This window comes from Thermobia domestica, chromosome 2, assembly GCF_964235325.1.
Source record: "Thermobia domestica chromosome 2, izTheDome1.hap1.1, whole genome shotgun sequence".
Classification (NCBI taxonomy): domain Eukaryota; kingdom Metazoa; phylum Arthropoda; class Insecta; order Zygentoma; family Lepismatidae; genus Thermobia; species Thermobia domestica.
In genome coordinates this window covers 268659440-268678636 of record NC_137455.1, presented here as the reverse complement: position 1 = coordinate 268678636, position 19197 = coordinate 268659440, and the positions used below count along the sequence as shown (strand labels likewise).

Genomic DNA, 19197 nt, shown 5'->3' with positions numbered 1-19197 from the left:
ATAAAAATATAAATACATTTCTATATTTCAATTATTTTTTCCAACGAAGTTTCTATAAATAATAAGATTTCTCTACGAAGTTACTTTTCCCGTTCACTTGTAAGTAAGTTATTGTTGTTGCAATTGGTGTTCATTACATATTTAAATTATTTGCATAACTGAAAACTGTAATACCATCAATTGTTCATAAAATATTTTAAATTCAAGAATGCCTTAGAGAAGTTACAAAATCGTCTTTTAAAAGAAGAAAATAAAAATAATGTTTAACTTTCTATGGCTATGTTCAGTTTTAAAAGTGTTAATTTATTTTGTTATGATTATTCGCTAGAACGATAATCGCATTCAAATTATAAAATTTTAAAAATTAAAGAATTTTGTTTTTCTCTGTACAGAAAAAAGATAGTGAAGTTGGGAAATTTTAATCGTTCGTTTGCAATGCATCAGTCTCACTTATAAAATGACTTTGTGGTTGTTGTCAGGAGTATTGAAAATCGACAGAAACAAGTACAAATGAATTTGTATTATTATACAGACAAAATTACATCCTACTTTATTTTGTCTTTTTGTCAGTTTAATTGGTATCACACTAGAAGTATGATTTTCAACAACATAAATACAATAAGTTGAAATACATACATCAAATGAACTTGACGTCATCCAATCAGTTTATATGTTTCGGCATTATTGACAAACGAATACACTGTAAGAGGAAGAAAAACAAAAATATAGAGAATAAAAATATCAATACACACACTTCTAAAATATATTTAAAGAAAATTTATTTTGTATGTGACATGAAAACCAACTATCACAAGAGAGAAAAATGTTACTGTTGAATTTATTCATCATTATTTTTAACTGAGAAATTCTGATTTTTCTCATCTATGAAGATTAATAACGGCAGCACAAAAAATAATTTGCCTGTGGTTCAATGCAAAGATCTTATTTTAGATCGTTTTATCAGTTCATTGGGTGAAGAGGTTAAGCAATAATTTCTTCTGAATCATTTTATTACCTTGCTATTAGACTGTCCATAACAGTAATTTCTCTAAGATTTCTAGTTTATTAACGCTAAACATAAAACTAACTCTATGTTGCAGCACATTAATATTTGATATATGCTTAAAATGTTAATGAATAATTTATACAATTCATTTTTGTGAGAAAGTGTTATGTATATAATAATAATCAGAACAAGTAGTGCCTTGACTCGATTAACTTGTTTTTTCTCTTCGGGTGGATGCATATATAAAAGCGTAAACTAAACACATATTACGAACTACTTAAAGAAGAAAATGTTTTTATTAGCACTTTATATATTCATATATATAAAGAGACGTATCTATTTAATGGTGGTAAAATTATTTTCTTCTTCATGTAATTTGTACTATGTTTCTTTAATTCATGTTTAGAAAATAAGCAATAGCAATACAATTTATTATATATTTCCTCGTTTGACATCAACACTTTCTTACTTTCACTTTCCTCCATGTAATTTTCTAGTTTACTTATCGTAGTAAACTCATACTCTTATTAGTTCATGTTCAGAGAAGTGTTTGCAGTAAAATTTATTTTCTTATAATATATAATTGGGTTAATTTTAAGTATTTTAGTACACTTACAATGCAATTGAAGGACTTGAGTAAACCTTAACTTCTGCAGGTTTCATTTTTTTTAAATTTTGGAAATTCAAACTATACAGTTAACAAATATACAAATATTTTATTTTTAAGATCTCATTGAATCTCATTACTGTCTTCTGAGTGAATGCGTATCAGTTCTTGAAAATAAATAATGTGGTTATATATTACTTTACCAAGTCCTTCAATTCCTATTTTAACCTTACATTAATAGGATATGGGATGTCTATTTTATGTAGCATATTTGCTTTCTTTTTATTTTGCTATAACGCGATATGCATATTCTCAAAAGATTCTGATGCATTGACAAAAAAGCAGTGATTTAGAAGCACTGCTTTCTACTGTTTTTCTTTGATTTTATTTATTTATTATTTTATTGTTATAAACATATAATTAATAAACTTGATTTCTAGTATCATAACGCTTCACTTTCTTCTTTCATCAACATTCGTAATATTTTGATTCACGGTTCTCGGACTATATCTTTAATGAATTTATTGAGGAAGGTCAAAGTTAATTCAGGCGTTCTTAAAGAAGTTTATGTCTCTCAAGACATTGAAGATATAATCTGTGAAATGATTGTGTGTTAATCACGAAATGTCGATGAAAAAAGAAAATATACTAGAAACTATAAAGATGGTATTAAAAATCATGTTAGCAAAGAGTAATAAAAATTTAACGAAAACATTATTTCATTTAATTATAAATGAAAAGTACTAAATTTACAAAATTATGTAAAGAGAATGACGTTTCACGAAAGGATGTGCTAGATATCTTGTGACTTTTAATATTGGGTAATTCAGAAGTTAACATTTAAGACTCTAGTTCAAATATATTATTTTGTACAGTATGAAGTCAACTTCAGATTTATAAAGAAGCGTTATAGCAAAACATGGCGTGCTTAATATTTAGAGCATGTTAACTTGTGTTTAGTTGTCATATTGAGTACTATTTAGTTATTAATAAAATTCTATTAGGATAATAATTTCTTAAGAATAGTTTCGTTATCATATGCATTTCATTTCTTCTGTGATATTTTCTTCATTATCTATTCCTTTGTCGTGTTATATCTTCTCTTACCTTACTCTAATAATCAATTTCTTTGATCTCAACAAACAGGGAAGTTCCACTTCAACCCCCTCCCGTTCATATGATAGAACAGTCTCTCAAGTGCCCGTAAGTTCCTTTGAATTTAGCGATGATTCCGCAAGTTCACCCCCTTCAAGTTCAGGGGGCTCGCGTCCAATGCCCCATTTTCAGAGGCTCCTGGCTAAACTGCAGGTGAGACAGAATTCCCACTTGTATCTTTATTTACCTCCAAATTAAACTTCTTTTGCTTTTTACCGACCTTTTAAACCGACCTGAATGCATATCCCGCAATCATTAAGACTGTATTAGCAAACCTTGACAAAAACGGTTCGTATTAATGGCATTCATTCTTTAGTTATCAAATGTTTTGCAGGCTGTGTTTACCCTCAGTATGACAAATGTCTTTTCGGATACCAAATGTAGTTTATAGAAACATTAATGATCAATCGCAACTTGCATGACTGCATGATGTCGGTTGCTTCCCCATCATATCTAATGGATGTATTTATTATGTGGTAACTGTTGTTTTAAAACGTCAGTTTTACTGGTATGTACGTACATGTTACTTAGTGAACATGAAATAATATCTCTCTTTTGTTTCCAATGAATGCTTCTAGTTGTATGCTTTGAGAAAACATAATCCTATTATTTTAAAATATATATTCTTCATTCAAATGAAGCAACAAAATCCGATAGCTTACGTAGCATGCACCCTCCATATTCCCATTGTAATCGTGCAAATAATGCACGGTTAAAAAGTAAAATAAAGATTAATTTCTTGGGGTGGGGTTTGCACAATAATTTAGTACAAAAATAGTAAGTTTTCTGCTGCATCTTTTTTTATTATTTTTTTTCTCATAAGGTATGATTCAAAATCCAAAATCATGGAACAATTAAGATGTTGAAACTAAATTATACTTTCTGACATATGCTGTTATATATATATGCACATGCGGAAAAGAAATCTATCGACAAGAATTCTACAAGAAAGCCATCTACTATGTAAAAAGAATCCTTAGAATCCTTCATTAACGTTTTTATTGTACTAAATTCGTGTGCAACTTCGGCATGAGTATGCCCGCAGAACGAACCTATGCATCTCCCTGAAATAGTTCATAATGTTTCACCCCTTTCACTATGCATGTGATGGTATCACAGTACGTTTCACTGTTAGTAGCACTAATATGAAAATTTTAATGTCTAACGTTGCTTGGTAACAATGCGATCTCAATAACTTATGTAATTTGTAGTTAAAAACTAATATAATAATATACAGTTTTCTCACCGATCAAAATCTATGATAACAATGTTTTGATGTATAACTTTCAGAGAATCCGACGTGTAAATAACGTAGGACAATCGCACAGTGTTGATTAAGCCAAAATTTAATAATAGTTTTAAGTATTGAGTTACGATTTTTTCCTGTACGATATGTATACCTTTCGAAATTTTTATTATATTTAATTGTTAGAATTTATTTTTAATACATTTTAACCCCCATATATACCACTATTAATCTCCAAAACTTTGTAATGTGTACTGCTTGTCCTGTTATGCGTTCTAGTAATTATTAGAGCATATCACTTCTGTAATTTCGGGATGCGCACCAGTGAATACTTGTAATAATTAAGAAAGTTAAAAGATTTTTCTTGTTCAGAATATATCATGATATTTACTAGTTATAAAAGTTTCACCAAAATTTCCTTGTTATTTTTTCCTCACAGTACTTAAACTTTAATCCCTGGATGTGGATACCTTGGTATTCTTCATGGAATTTACGGGTATGTAGTGTTTCCATCTAGCGTCACCACCATTCTCTTACCCCCTGTTCCACCTCCAGTTTAAGTAGCAACTACACTGCGGATATTTGCACCTTTTAGTTCCTGCTATTTCTAAACGTTTAACACAAAACAAACTATTGACGTATGCAAGAAAAAATATAAATAAGATCACTTAGATAAATTTTAGGAATATTTGTGCTATACGATACTCTGCAATGTATTATTTACTGTAATACTGAAAGTCGAATCAGTCTTAAATGTTGAAACAGTGTTCCAAATTGCAATACATTCCTCCTCGTTACTTAATTCAGTGATCACAATCGACTAGTAAGGACATGAAAGTAAACAGAGAAAGCTGTAAATTCTTTAATAACTAATAAAGTCAGCGCAGTATCGGTGTCAAACCACGAGATGAAATAGTTATTGCTTTGGTTATATTCTATTAAATGACTAAACTTTTCTACTAAGTCTTGTAAGTAATGTTGCTTGTTCTTCTAACGGAAGAACTTTACGCTCCTGATAAACTCCCACGTTGTTAGATAATAATTCGCATTTGTTGTTCTGTTTTTGTTGTAGTTGAGAATATGAAAGTATCGCTAGAATGTGTGGCAGTAAAAGGCGTTATCACCGTACCGTCACACTTTCAACAACAAGCAACTAGAACAATAACTTCAGTATTACTATTTAACATTTTGATTATTCAAAAAAAAAAAAAAGAAAAAAAAGAAAAAAGAAAAGAAACATGTGAAACCCTATAATTCAAATTTCCGAATTTATCTTTCAAATTATTCTAGCCAGTTTATTTAACTGGAGATTTTCAATAGCAGAACTATTTTTTTATTCTGAGGATTAGAAACTCATTTACAGTGAGAAAGAAGTTAGATATACCACAGGGACGGCTCTTGAAGAACGTCACATCGGTAAAAATTTAAATGTTATTGCTATAATGTAAGATAAGAAAGCTTACCCAATGTATTACTTCTTGTGTATAGCTTTCTGAAGCTATATGAAACTTTTCTTCCTTAATTTGTAGCAACAAATTTAATTTTTTACTAATGTGACTTCTCTCAAGAACTGATACCAGGTACACGATATTTAAATTGATACTTTCGAAAACAACAATTGTTTCTTAAACTGAAATTAAGCACATAACGTATGAGAAATTATCTGTCATATATCTAGGTTCTCAATAATTTGATAATATTTTTCTACTATAACATCATAAGCTTAATTATAATGTTATTCTCGCTTGGCTTTAAAAATACCTTATTTCGTATTCCAAATTTTGTCTGAGATTTCTTAAAAATAAAACTCGTAAAAGATTTTTAATAATTTTCAAAACTTTTATCAAATATTCTGTTCAAATAGTCAGTTACTTATCATCAACCGCGTGTCTAATAAGAAGACAGAATAAAAAGATGTCAATTTTAATGTGTAGCCTCAATATCTAGTATTTCGTAGCGTCTCCATTTTTTTATGCTTTGACATATTTTTGTCATTAATCGAAGTAAGACTTTGGTATTCAATAGACATATCACCATTTTTTTTAAATATTTTTAGTTCTCTGTAACACGAAGCAATTTATAATTTAAGAAAATAATCTAATGATCCAAGGATATGGGAACATTTTCAGCAAACATTTTTCAACTGTTGTAATACCGATATTATCAGTGGCATATTAGTCAACAAGATATTTTGGAAAGTTAAATATTTTTAAAAATCAAGGAAACATGTAAGACAAATAAAAATTAGTAAAAACAATGTAAACTTTTCTATTTACAAAATGTTTCATCAATATTTCATCTTTCTATTTTAATTTTTCTCTTGTTATTTACAAAAGAAGATCCTTATTGATGAAGCAAAGAAAATATTAATTAAATGATTGATTTGAAATTTGTTATACCTTTTAATTACCGATGCGTAATGAGACGTGAGCCAATAGTTTAATCACACGAACTTCCAATTAGTCGAAAAGTATTTGAGTAGATATAAATTACTTATATTCATTCTTTAACCAGGTACCTAAATCAGTGTATAGTTTTGATTTTCGAAGATTTATACAGTCGTAAAAAACGGCTTTCAGTTGGAGATGTAGACTTTTCATTACTTTAACAAACAATATGAAATACTTGCTCAATCTCAGATGTTTAGATAATCCTAAAGCAAGAAGCATCTATGTCATTTTCTTTGATTCTGGTATGTATAATCTTTTTGCTATACCAACGTCATATCAGATAGTATATTTAATTCTGTTTATTCTAGATGAATTATTATTAGATCTTTTATTAGTAACGACGTTGTTGCGTCACTTTTCTCCGTCATTCTCTAAAGAAATAAAGGTAAGATCTTCCTAAATGAAAATTTGGACAAACTACAATAATAAAGGGAACGGGCAGTAACAAAAAAAGAGACCTTCTTACTATTATTGCTTAAGAGCAACTTTGTATCATAATTCAGATTCTGCTCCCTTATCTAATAAGGATTCTGTACAAATTAATAATGGGAATATTAAATAGTGCTCTAAACCCAAACATATATCCTATAATAGACCGTTTATATATAATGCTATACAATTGGACGAGAATTTCTCAAGACTTACCTATCCTCTTATTTGAAACACATAAACCAGCCTGTCGTTGTAAAACTGAGAAAGATGATTCATCGAACCATATTACTTTCTTCCTGCATTGACAGTCTATGTTTTATGTTTTAGGGATCATTTACCGCGTTAGTAGCGGTAATCGGAGGTTCTGAAATTGAAAGCAATTGCGTATGTTGAGGTTATGCAGCACTCATCGGATTATAATTAAAGAAACAGATCGTCGTTCCAGATACTAATTGAAGTCGTGATATATTCATATTCTCTGAAGGAAAATTCTCCTTTATTCTAAATTTCGTCTCCATATGTTAATGTTAGAAAGCCATACATACTCATAATAAAATTACGCATGAAATAACACGTTCTTTACACAGAGGCGTCATTACTTTAATAGATTGTCTACTAATACACTAGTACAAAACGTGAAAGTCTTACGTCGGTGGTGCTCTTGCCCCCCTCAAGCGAAGTCTGAAATGACGCTCCTGTCTCTACACATTTTGTTCCATATTTTGTGCTATTGATCAATTCCAAAACAAAAGCGCGCCGATAAGTAGCGTATAACTATTCTGAGATTGCAATGAAGATGCTGGTGAAAGTATCATTGCAACTAGTTCAGTACTTTCTGAGCCACTAATGACGGGCATACGTACGTACTACCATTGTGTACCTAGTAGAAGTCACTTAGTAGAGTTTAACATATTAGTATAAATATGAACTTATCAGAAATTAGCTAAGCAATATTAATAGTATTACAGTAAGTAAAAATTAACATTAAAAAAATAAAGACCTGCTGAACATTTCCTTCTCCTCCTAATTTATGGCGATCGAACTATGAATTTATCCCATTACTTTTATTCTACAGGATAGACAAGCAGAGAATTTCATATAGTGTGACTTCTGTATAGAAACAAGTTTTCTTTAGACACCCCGAGGAAGAGATGAGGAGTGCCTCAAAATTGTTCGCAGATTTTGTGTTTACAAGATATGAAAAATGTTATTTGCTGTTAACAGACATGTATTCCATTGTATCAGTTAGTAATTAGTGATAAAGACAATTATGTTGTAAATTCCTTTGCTGACGTGTTATCGGAAATGGAGGATAGAAAGGAGCAGTAACCAGTATTAACGGAAAGAACATTCACATGAAGCATGGCACCATATTGCATGAACTCTCTCGAGATAAGTTGCTAGGAAGAGTAACAGAGAAAAGAAATAATTCATGTAAAGAGTAATATATATGTATAACGCTAGAAATGAATAAAAAACAATAAAAAATGAAGAATAATAAATAAATAATGTTAGTGACGATAATTATATTAATATAAATAAATGGATAACAAAACTGAAATACTATAATAGTTAAAAATGAAAATGAATATAAAGATAAATCTAAAACAATGGTGAAAATCAAAATAAGTATATGAATAGCAGATGGAATAAAACGTAACAGGGTGGTTCTAAACGATTAAGTCAAGGAGTGTGAATTGAGGATTGAATTTTAGACTTAACATCTCTTTCTGAAGGACATAAAAAAGACTAGGAAAAAATTTCAAAAACAGTTACATGGTAAAATTTGAATTATGATGGTTTGTATGTTCTGGGACAGATAAGTGAGGAATCTGAGTACTGCAGGACTATTTTTGTGGATCCAAAGAGGAGTTACAGTTTGGCAACATGGAAGAATAGACAGTGAGGTGCATTTAAGGATGGAATGTAGCATGCGAAATCTAGGGGAATGGGAGAAAAATTTCACCGCCAAGAATATTATCCAGCAGAGTTTGTAAAGCACAGTTACACATTAACTTAGATCGCAGAACTCTCTCCACTACCATTTTCAAACAATTTCTCACCCTGATGGAAGGGGCCCTTAGAGAAAAGCAGATGAAATGTTAGATGCTGTGATGGATTTTTGTGTGTATTGTTGTTACTAGATGGACCAGTAGTATTTCTAGCATAGTTTGAACACAAAGAAAACAAGTCAGTGTTAGGTTATCCTTGACTGATTATGCAGGAGGGTGAGAAGGTTAGGTCATAATTAAGAATAGCAATTGAGTCGGGATTAGAGTAGATGATGAGAGACTGATAACTGTTGGAAGTTGACTGTATTGTGCTTGTAATGGAGTAAAGTTGTCGAGAGCTCCAGGTTGATTTTTTTTGTATTTTCCTGTGATTATTATGTTCAGTTTAAGTCTATTCAAAAGTACTGGAAGAGGAGATAAGGGAGAAGAGAGAATAAACTCGATATTCGTGAGAAGAAGACGTAATGAAAGAGCATAAGGGGTAACAATAGAGGTGAGACAAAGTTGAGAAAATTTAAATAGGCATTTATTCTGTAATTCGGGTAAGAGAGGAGATGCTTCCAAACGTGTAAACTAGTGATAAAAAATGATGAAAAGGATAGAAGTATTTGATAGGAGAACTGTCTTTTGGTGAAAGAGGTTCGGCATGAGATATGTAGAATTGTGTGCTTAATCCGGTAAGTTGAATATCAGTGAAAATCAACTGACTATCAACAAATAGAATATATCACAGAACGGATAGTGTTAGAAAACCAGAAAGAAGGGTAGTAGAGGTAATAATCAGTAACGGAACTAAAAAAATGCAATATGAACAAGGATATTATGGAATTTTAAGGTATTTGTATGATAGCAGGAAAACCAGAATTTTTCCGCGTTGACCATGTGTAAGATTAGTGCAAAAGATAAATGAATAGACAAATAAATAAAAATAAAAACAACAACAAACGAAAATTAAAAAGGAAGCAACTGAAATAGAACATAAAATAGTAAAGTTTAAATTAAGATAAAAAGTCAGAAAGAATAAACAAATTCTAACATCAGTAAAAAATGAAATTGGTAAAGGTGTATTACAGATGCTTTCAACCTGACTCCGCTGCCAATATGTGTCAGATCTGACGTGCCTAAGTTACTGATCTTTTCTTCTTATATCTTTCTATTCTGATGTAGTATTAGCTAAAGAGCTCACAACTTCTTTTTGTATTTTATTTTCCGTGCACTATCTACGGATTAAGAAAACAGGTAAAATAGCTTTCCTAATTTTGGGAGAATAACGAGAGCTAGATGCACTGAGATTTCTGTATGTTTAGTTATTGAATTTAGAAAAACTGAATATTATTTCAAGAGTGGCTTCTTTTCACGAGGTTATATTGAGTAGTTTAACCAATGCTTTCTACTTAATATAACCTCGTGAAAAGAAGCCACTCTTGAAATAATATTCAGTTTTTCTAAATTTAATAACTAAGCATACAGAAATCTCAGTGCGTCTAGCTCTCGTTATTCTCCCAAAATTAGGAAACAAGCTATTTTACCTGTTTTCGACTATATGTATGATCGATTTAAGCTCAACCAGTTAATAAACAGCGATAGATAATATCAAGGATATTATAAAACAGAGGATCTGCCTATATGCATCTTCATCCTATAACTCAATGAAGCCAAAATAGAACCGAGCATCGGCACGTCTACTCTCGTTGATTGGCTCTCTCTTCCGCCATGAACGTTAGCTCAAAACATTGTGATCTTATTGGGCGGAACGAGTGGAGTAGGAGTGGCGAAACTGAGACGTAGGGCTTCACGATTTTGTTGTATGGGCAGGTCCTTTATTTTACATCTTTCATAATATAATAGCTGCAATTGATTTTATAATACAAAACAATATTTGAAATTGCTGTTTGAGTTTTTGAGTTTTACGTTCCACGGTTATGCCGGCTAGGCTCAAAAAGGTTGAAATATCTGTTGTGTTCTCACGCTGTCAGGGATTCTATTGAATTATTCACTCTTTTATTATTCAAGACTTCTGATATTGAATTAGGAAGAATACAGCCGGATCTAAAGAGATTCAAGCAGATGTGTCAGGATACAACATACCCGAAGAGCGCAAAGTACCAGTTTTTCTTTCAGTTATAGACTGCAAGAATATGAGAAAGCGAGCAATTTATGCTCGCCAACATAATCATCTGCGAAGAACTTCGAGGAAACTAAAATGTTAATGTTTGCGTACAAACGAAATAGTTGAATTTCACCTATGAAGACAAACTTCATAGCAGACTGCGATGCAGTGCGTCATGACTCTTTGTACACAAGCCTCTATTGTGGTTACAATAAATTTCTGAACCATTCTTTGCGAGACCAACTGGTCTTCAGCATAAAGATTAAAGTGACCTGCCGTTAACTACTAACTGTTATCAAGCTGTCCTAAGAAATAATTGATATTGCCTTAGCAGTTAAACACCAAACGTTCATTGTATTTTGTCCAAATATGTTGCAACCAGACATGGGATTCAATGTAATGAGTAAGAGCAATCAAAAGAAGTCATTATAGTCATCAGGTGTAACAAGTAAATCTAACGTTTTCTTCTCATCTCATCATGGAAAGATTTCAATATCCAAGCATCATCATCTTCAGTTTGTTTAAGTTATCAATGTAGGTCAAAGATCAATAATTACAAATTTGAGAGATGTAATCAATTTCATATAAAATAGAAGTTGCTCAGCTGTTGGATAACAGTATTTTAGGTCAAAGTAGAAGCCTTTTTGCGATAACTTGTTACCCAAAATGTTATCAATAGAATCCCAGATCAATTTGTTAATCTATTACTTACAGAAGAAGTTGACACGGCAGCATATAATTAGGATGAGGTATTCCAACTAGAATATGTGCGTGATCAAGCATATATTCAGTGGGATCTATTTAACTCAAAAATGAGGTGACGTGATATCCCTCGTCATCTCCTACACAAACAATTTAGAGACTTTGAAGTTACCTTTCACTTTTAACCTAGATTTTAACACGATAAAACGATGCAAAACATATCACAGAATTCAGTGTACAAAACAGATGTTCAAGAGAAACAAATAGATTAGAAAAATAGAGAAAAACAAGTACGAGAGGACTAAACACTATTTTCACGATAAAAAGAGTCACCATGTTGAAGTTAAGGAAATATCAGAAACAAATAAAAGCAAAGGAATAAGGAAAGCTAAGATGTAAGGAGGAAAAAAAAACAAAAAGGAAGCAGAGAAAGCAAAGGGAAAAAAGGAAACTGGGAAGCTTAAATAATTGATTAAGAAGAAAGCAGGGAAGAAGTTAATGTTTTGGAGAAGATAGGCAGAAAATTGATGGATCATTTTTGTAAAATGTCTAAGACGAGACGAATAAGATAATTGAACATTTAGCTTAAAAAAAAACTGAAGAAGCAAAAGAAGTAGATTAAGAGAAAATGTGTTTCTGAGTGAACATAATTCATTTTGGTAAATGAGAAGAATATTGTGTGGTTGCAGAAAGAATTTATAAAGTGTATACATTCCTTACTGATTGTTTTATGGTTTGTCTGTTGCATCTTTCATTGTTTAATGTTTGACAAGATAGGTCAAATAGCTTAATAATTTTGAAATAATAAAGATAGCTAGGTGTTCTGGAAATTCTATAGGTTTAATTATTGATTTAAATGGTTTCATAAGTAGTGAAATAACTCTATGTTGTTTTAGAACGGCTTCTCTTCAATAAGGTTATCTATTAGATAGTTTAATCAGTGCCTTATATCTCTTAGGTAACTCTATTGGACTATTTGCGAGATACATAGTTATTGGGGCAATGAGTAATAACGCTTTTACTTGTATATGCAGATTGAATTAATCTCAATCAGTAAATAAACAGCGATATAGTTAACTTATTTCTTGCCAAAACGATTTGTAGTCTAATGCACAACAAAATACTGTTATGTAACTAATGATAAAAATAGTAACTGGTTCTTTCTCATAAAATACAAAAATTTTTAGTCATGTCAATGTTTAACTAATACTAAGCCTTATGACTATTAAATGGAAAGTATAACCTTCTGTAAAACAGAAAAACAAAAAACAAAATTTAGATGGATTGATTTCTCTTTTAACCAAACATGTTATTAGTAATCTTATGTAACAGTATAGCTTTTACATAATTGTTTAAATCCAAAGGCTGCCACAAAATTTGAGGAAAGTATTTTTCTTTATATTCTTATGCTCTTAAAAATTATTCTTGATTATTATACGAGATGTTTCTAGCTTAATTATAATTAGGATGTAGTTTCAGTTTAATGTAAAAACTATTACCGATACCTTTTATTTTCATACTTTATGTAAATGTTGAACTTGGAAACTATAAGATATTGCTTACTTATTGCCAAAAAATTTACTCTAATTAGTGGGATTTAAATACTTCATTTCTCTTTTACTTTATGATACATTAATAGTAAAAATTATTTTACTAATATTGTAACCAACGTAAAGATTATATAATTATAAATGAATATCTAGCAATATGCAACTTCTATAATTATTGCTAATTATTATACAAGTAATTGTTATTTTCGCGTGCGTAAAGAGATTCTTCGCTGTGCTTATTTAGTAACGTCCATTGCTTTTTTTTCTGATGGTGTACCGTTAGAAAGCGAGGCGGAATGTCATTTCTGGTCAAACATAATTCAAAAATAATGAAGAAAATACTCTGAAATAATAATAATATTCAGAGCACACCTTCGTGCTAAACCTTTTCAGATACCTTCTGAAATCTTTCTTCTATGTTGACTCTTCAATATGGAGTTATATTCTTTTTAGAAAATTCTATTTTAAAGTATTTTTAGTTTATAACATTATGAGAGATAAATATTTTGAGAAGATCTTAATCGCTGTATACCATAAAGATCTATGAATGTATTATCACACTTTCGAAAAAAATGTATCAAAAACTCAGATAATACTAAAATTAACATAATTATTTTTTGAAGAGCAACATCGTTGATCGTAAGCTTAACGAGAAAACGATGTGCCGTTTCAACTAGCCTACAATACTAAGAATCCTTAACAATTAGAATAAGTGGAATACGGAAAAGTAGACTTACAGAAGCATTTGCTCCAACATTCGGTGTGCTTTTAAAGTTAGATCATTCATTATATGCCATTTGCAAAATATATAGAAATCCACAGCAAAGGATTGTTTCCTTGAAGATTAATGTTTCTTTTTCGAATAGAGGAAGATAAAAACGTGTTACTTAAACTATGTACAAAGCCAATTGAAAATAAATTTGATTTATTGTGAATAAAATATTTTTTCCTAAGTACAAGAAAAAAGGCCATTTGTGGAGCAGTGCAATGCCAGTACCACCATACCTAACACAAACTCAGGCAACTGTATGTAGGTTATTGGAAGATAAAGATAGAAGAAATGAAAAATAAAAGAAAAATAAATCTGTTTACAGTTCAAATGAGCTGTTTTTCAAAATATTTCTACTTAAATAAATCAACACACTTCTAAAACTTTAAATTAAATGTTTGCTTTTAACGTTTAGATTTAATCAGAGAAGAATATTTTCCCTGACTTGTCATGAGTATCGCAAATGCAAATTTCATTATTTACCATGTCTGAAACAATTCAATGATATGCATTATGTGGATCAGTCTAAAACATTTTAGTTTAACTGATTATGTGTATTTTTGGTTGTAGTTGGGAATATATTTCTAACATATAAAATATTACTAAACATGTTCCCCAAAATCGGGCACTATTAAATATCAATGATAATTGCAAAAGATTAAACACTAGTTGAAGTAAATAAACATCTGCTAATATCTAAGTTAGCAGTTCAGTTAAATATGATATGGCAAGATATCATGAAATTTTAAAAAATCGAACATGTATCGTGTTCTTTCAATAGTGTTTATACTTTCAGAATCTTCCTGCCGCATTGGTGAAGATGAATGCTCACGGTTCTTCGTTTTTTGTAATCCTAGTCCTATCCGAATACAACGGATCATTTCACATGCTGAATTACTTGATAAATTTTCTTTAAGTTGGTGCAAAATACGGTCGGTTTTCTGTATCCATGAAGTCTTGTTCCTAGAAGCCAGTGTAATGCATATTGAATGCATATTGAGTTGTTTCCTCCAGTTCTTGTTTCTTTGACTCGCCTATTAAGAATATATAAATATTTCACCTAGATGTTTATGTAGCCCGTAACTCTTGAACGTTCTACAATTTATATAACATTTTAGAAGTTTGGGTGACAGAGAGACGCAAGTGATTTTGCATTACATATAGGTCACATACACTGCAAATAAATGCAATCTACTTCGAAGTGGATGTCATTCATACTCTCAAGGCAAAGATATTTCCATGTTTAGCTCCATCCCCTATACATACACATACAGAAATAAAAACCTATTTCCACGTAAATAGACAGTATTGTTAGTATACCATATTGTAGAATAACCCTCGTAGAATGTGTTGTTTCACTTCCTTTCATTTAGCTTAACATATTTCAGATAGATGTAGTCGTCTCTTTCTCATTTCTTCATAGAGGAGTGTGTCAATTAGAATTCATTTTATTTATTTTTGAAGTTTTCCTATTAAGTTTAAATTTAGTTTTTGCAGCAGAAAGTTAGTTTCAAGTGCCTTAATGTTCAACAAGCAAGTCCTAATTTTAAAAGTATGTTCGTCGTAGATTCGCTACTTTTTTCACAGCATCGATATTATATGAGACGTAGACCTGCTTTTTAAGTGGAATTGAACGACCGTAGTGCGTTCAAGAATGTTCTCCCACTGGGAATTGAACCCAAGACCATGTGTGCGAAAGGAGCGTTTGCTAGCTGCTAGACCAGCGGGAAAGAGTTTTAGAAGTGATCACTTATATTCGACATTGCGACGCCTTATACTTGGCAAGCTTTAAGCATGCTGGCATGTGATTCTGAGCAAACTAAAAATATACTAAGTGTTCTATTTGATTATGGAATCATTGTAGGATAAATTCAAGTTCGATATTTTATTCTTTGCATTGTCATTATCAAATTGTAGAGAATAAATTAAACCATCAGCAAAAGTACAATAATAGTGTATCTATGCTGAAAACAACATTATTTAAGTTTTTTCTTTGTCTTCATTAGGATGGCCTAGTTCACCTAATCTATAAAGTGAAAAAGTCATGAATATAAAAGTGACCATCTTTCCTGCGTTAACATACTTGTAATATACTTTCCAATAAATCTTCAAAAAACGAAACAGTTAAGGAATTCAACGTTTTTCTTAATTTCGGTTTTATAATGAAATTAATGGCCATTTATATTCTTGATTATAAACGTTTGCGTATTCTATACTCAGCAATCTTTCGTGGTTAGTTTTGTCCAGTAGAATAATAGTTTCAGAGTAAATAATTAAGATAGAAAATATTCTAGTAAGAACTTGAAAACTTTGGTTAATAGTACAAGTCACATATTTCTATTAACTTTGTAGGAGATTAGTTTGTAGATTTATCACGCATTGAAGCTTTCTTGATATTATTATCACCTCCCTTATACCTTACCACAACATAGGAAGAATATGGTTTATTATGTGCTTCATTCAGTTCTACATTCTTTGTTATGACAATGATATATTTTCACATGTTACTGTCTTCTCATTTGATTTACTATTGCATCAATGTGGAAGATGAAAAGCCTAAATAACACAGAGCACAGGATTTCTGGCCATTTCAGGCTTTTCAGTCAACTTCGCGAGGCCAACGGATGCTGACGACAGCCATGGAGGAAGCCCGAGACGATGTCACTACACAACGTGCTTCAGATCGTATAATATTAGGAAAAGGTAAATTGTATTATAGGGGTAACTATAACTGAATTCTTACTTGAAGATTTCATTGTTCAAAAATGGTTTTGTTATAATTTTAGCCTGAGATGCTAAATACTATCTCAAATAATCTTGCTATTACCTCGAATTCGTTTATTTCTTATTTCATTGTAGAGAAATTTGCACATCAATTTAAAATGAAAACTTTGTTATGATCTATCTACTTGTTTACTTTCGGTGGCTATATATATTACGTATGCATTTTCGTTGTTAATATTTCATCCAAATTGTTGTAATATCGTCTTGTTTATGGTTATGACTACATATTTTGTAGCTTTAATTTTCCGTTAGGAACTGGCTTGTTAAGTATTTTCTCCTGTATGAGTTTGCTCTTATTTTTGATGTACAGTATTATCTTGAGATATAAATTGGATTTTTGAATAATTTTTCTTATCTCATGATTATTTATTTTTAGGGAAAAGAGAAAACATAACATTTGAATGGGTAATTTCTAAGTGGTCCGATTGTACAACCACTTGTGGTGGTGGTGGAATTCAAGTAAGTTAATTTTTTCTCATCCATTTTGTTAATATACTTATTTATAGGAATGAGTTATATATTTGTTTCTCTCTCTTTTAATAATTATAATCGTTTCAGAAATATTGGGGTCCTCGTTTATCGTTTCGAAACCTTGTAAAATTCAATAGTGTTATGTAAGAGTTTAAAAATAATTCTTATAAAATTGTACGTTGCATTTTCATACTCAGAAGTTAATAAGCATTATTGAACGTAACTATTTAAGTATAATACGAACGAACTAGTACGATCTCTGAGTACAAATTCTTATGAGTAGATTCCTTAAAAGTACATGCCTTTTTATAGATGTAAATATTTAAATAATTAGAGTTGTAGTATTACTTTAAAACAATAATTATTATCAATGAACATTTATTTATTTCAAATATATAATATGTTGAATATAGTACAGTATCAGATGAAAGCTATCCTCACAATAGAAGAAGCGATTATTCTCATGCCTTCTATTTATATAAACAATATTGCCCAGGAGTTAAGTGTATACTTTGATTCAAAAATAAAAGTTGCTGCCAATTTTCCTTCAAGAAACATTTTCGTAGGTACCTTTGTGCCGAATAACAGCACTGCTTCAAATCTTTCTTGAAGGACTAAATATCAAATTCTCTTTCATGTGTTATGAGTAGAGAGCTTAAAACTAATATCCTGCGGTATTAGTGTCCAATTATGGATCATGTACAACTGAATAAATGTATTCTTTTTAATTACTGTCTCATAAATTTTAGTGAAAGTCTACCCCGCTGGTCTAGTGGCTAACTCATTTTTCGTTAGTGTACGTGGACCCGGGTTCGATTTCTGGTAGAAGAATACAAAACATTGATTTTACAATCATTAACTTCCATTAATTATCCATCTCCTTTATCCTAAGGGACATAATCGTTTGACTTTATACTTTAAAAAAACAGTGAAACAGTCAAACTTATTTTAAGCTAATAATTTTCAAGTTATAACAAGACCCATTATAATAGTGACTTTAATACGATATTGTTTCTTTCTCTAAAATAAAACAAATTTATTTTTCTTCAAATAACTTAAAGAAATCATAAAATATAATTGTTTTTAATTTCTGGTATATGGTGAAAATGTTTCGTATTTTATTGTGGGAGCAAGCGTACATACATTTTGTATGGAAGTGAAACGCACTAAAGTTTTCTGTCTCAAATTAGAAACATAGAGTCATACTGAATTTTTGAACAATATATATATAACATTTTAATAGTTAAATGTTTCTATTTCATTAATGTATATCTTTCTGATAACCTTGCAATATACAGCACACTTATTGTAATTGGGTAGAACAGGAATAAGTTTATAGAATATTTTTTCTATATGTTTATATTATGTTATTCTATTCTACAATATCTTCATTGTCGCCAACAAAAATGGATATCCAGCTACATAATCTCTTTTCTCAAGGACTTCAGTGTGTGAGAGTTAGTTTGAGTAGTTCGCTATATAATTTGAAGAAAACCATGTTCTCCTCAAATCACGGGCATATATACTCAAAAAGTTGTCTTTACTTGGAAGTTCTCAATAAAAGAAATTATGTAGATATTTTCTGAATTTTGCTAATGACTGTACATAGCATGTACCGCCTAATGCATAAAATAGTAAATTGATCTAAATTTAGACAATTATGAACTTTTTGACAAAAAAATCGACATTCTTTACGATGTAATGAACTATATAAAAGAAAATTAAGAAACCCAAGCTATACTAAAAACACAAGAAATAAAAGTAATTAGAGCAAAAGCGGCTCTTGAGGGAAGTCATCTTGGTAAATATTTAAATTTTATCCTAACAAGCTTAAGGGAAAAATAATTCATACAGCTTTAGAAAGTTGTAATAAAGAATTAGTACGTTAGGAAAAATTTCTTCT

The 19197-nt window shown here is 30.5% G+C and overlaps 1 protein-coding gene across 5 annotated transcripts in view; it reads left to right on the top strand.

The window, feature by feature from the left end:
* nolo (ADAMTS-like no long nerve cord) overlaps positions 1-19197 on the top strand; it is a 1299980-nt gene that overhangs the window by 1249433 nt on the left and 31350 nt on the right. For 2 of the 5 annotated variants that reach the window (XM_081748697.1, XM_081748695.1), the window contains exons 19-20: positions 16616-16742; positions 17200-17282. In XM_081748697.1, coding sequence (XP_081604823.1) covers positions 16616-16742; positions 17200-17282 — 210 coding nt within the window. Of the gene's footprint in view, positions 1-2759; positions 2922-4453; positions 4511-16615; positions 16743-17199; positions 17283-19197 lie in introns of all 5 variants that reach the window. The other 3 variants (XM_081748691.1, XM_081748692.1, XM_081748696.1) reach the window with 3 other exon arrangements.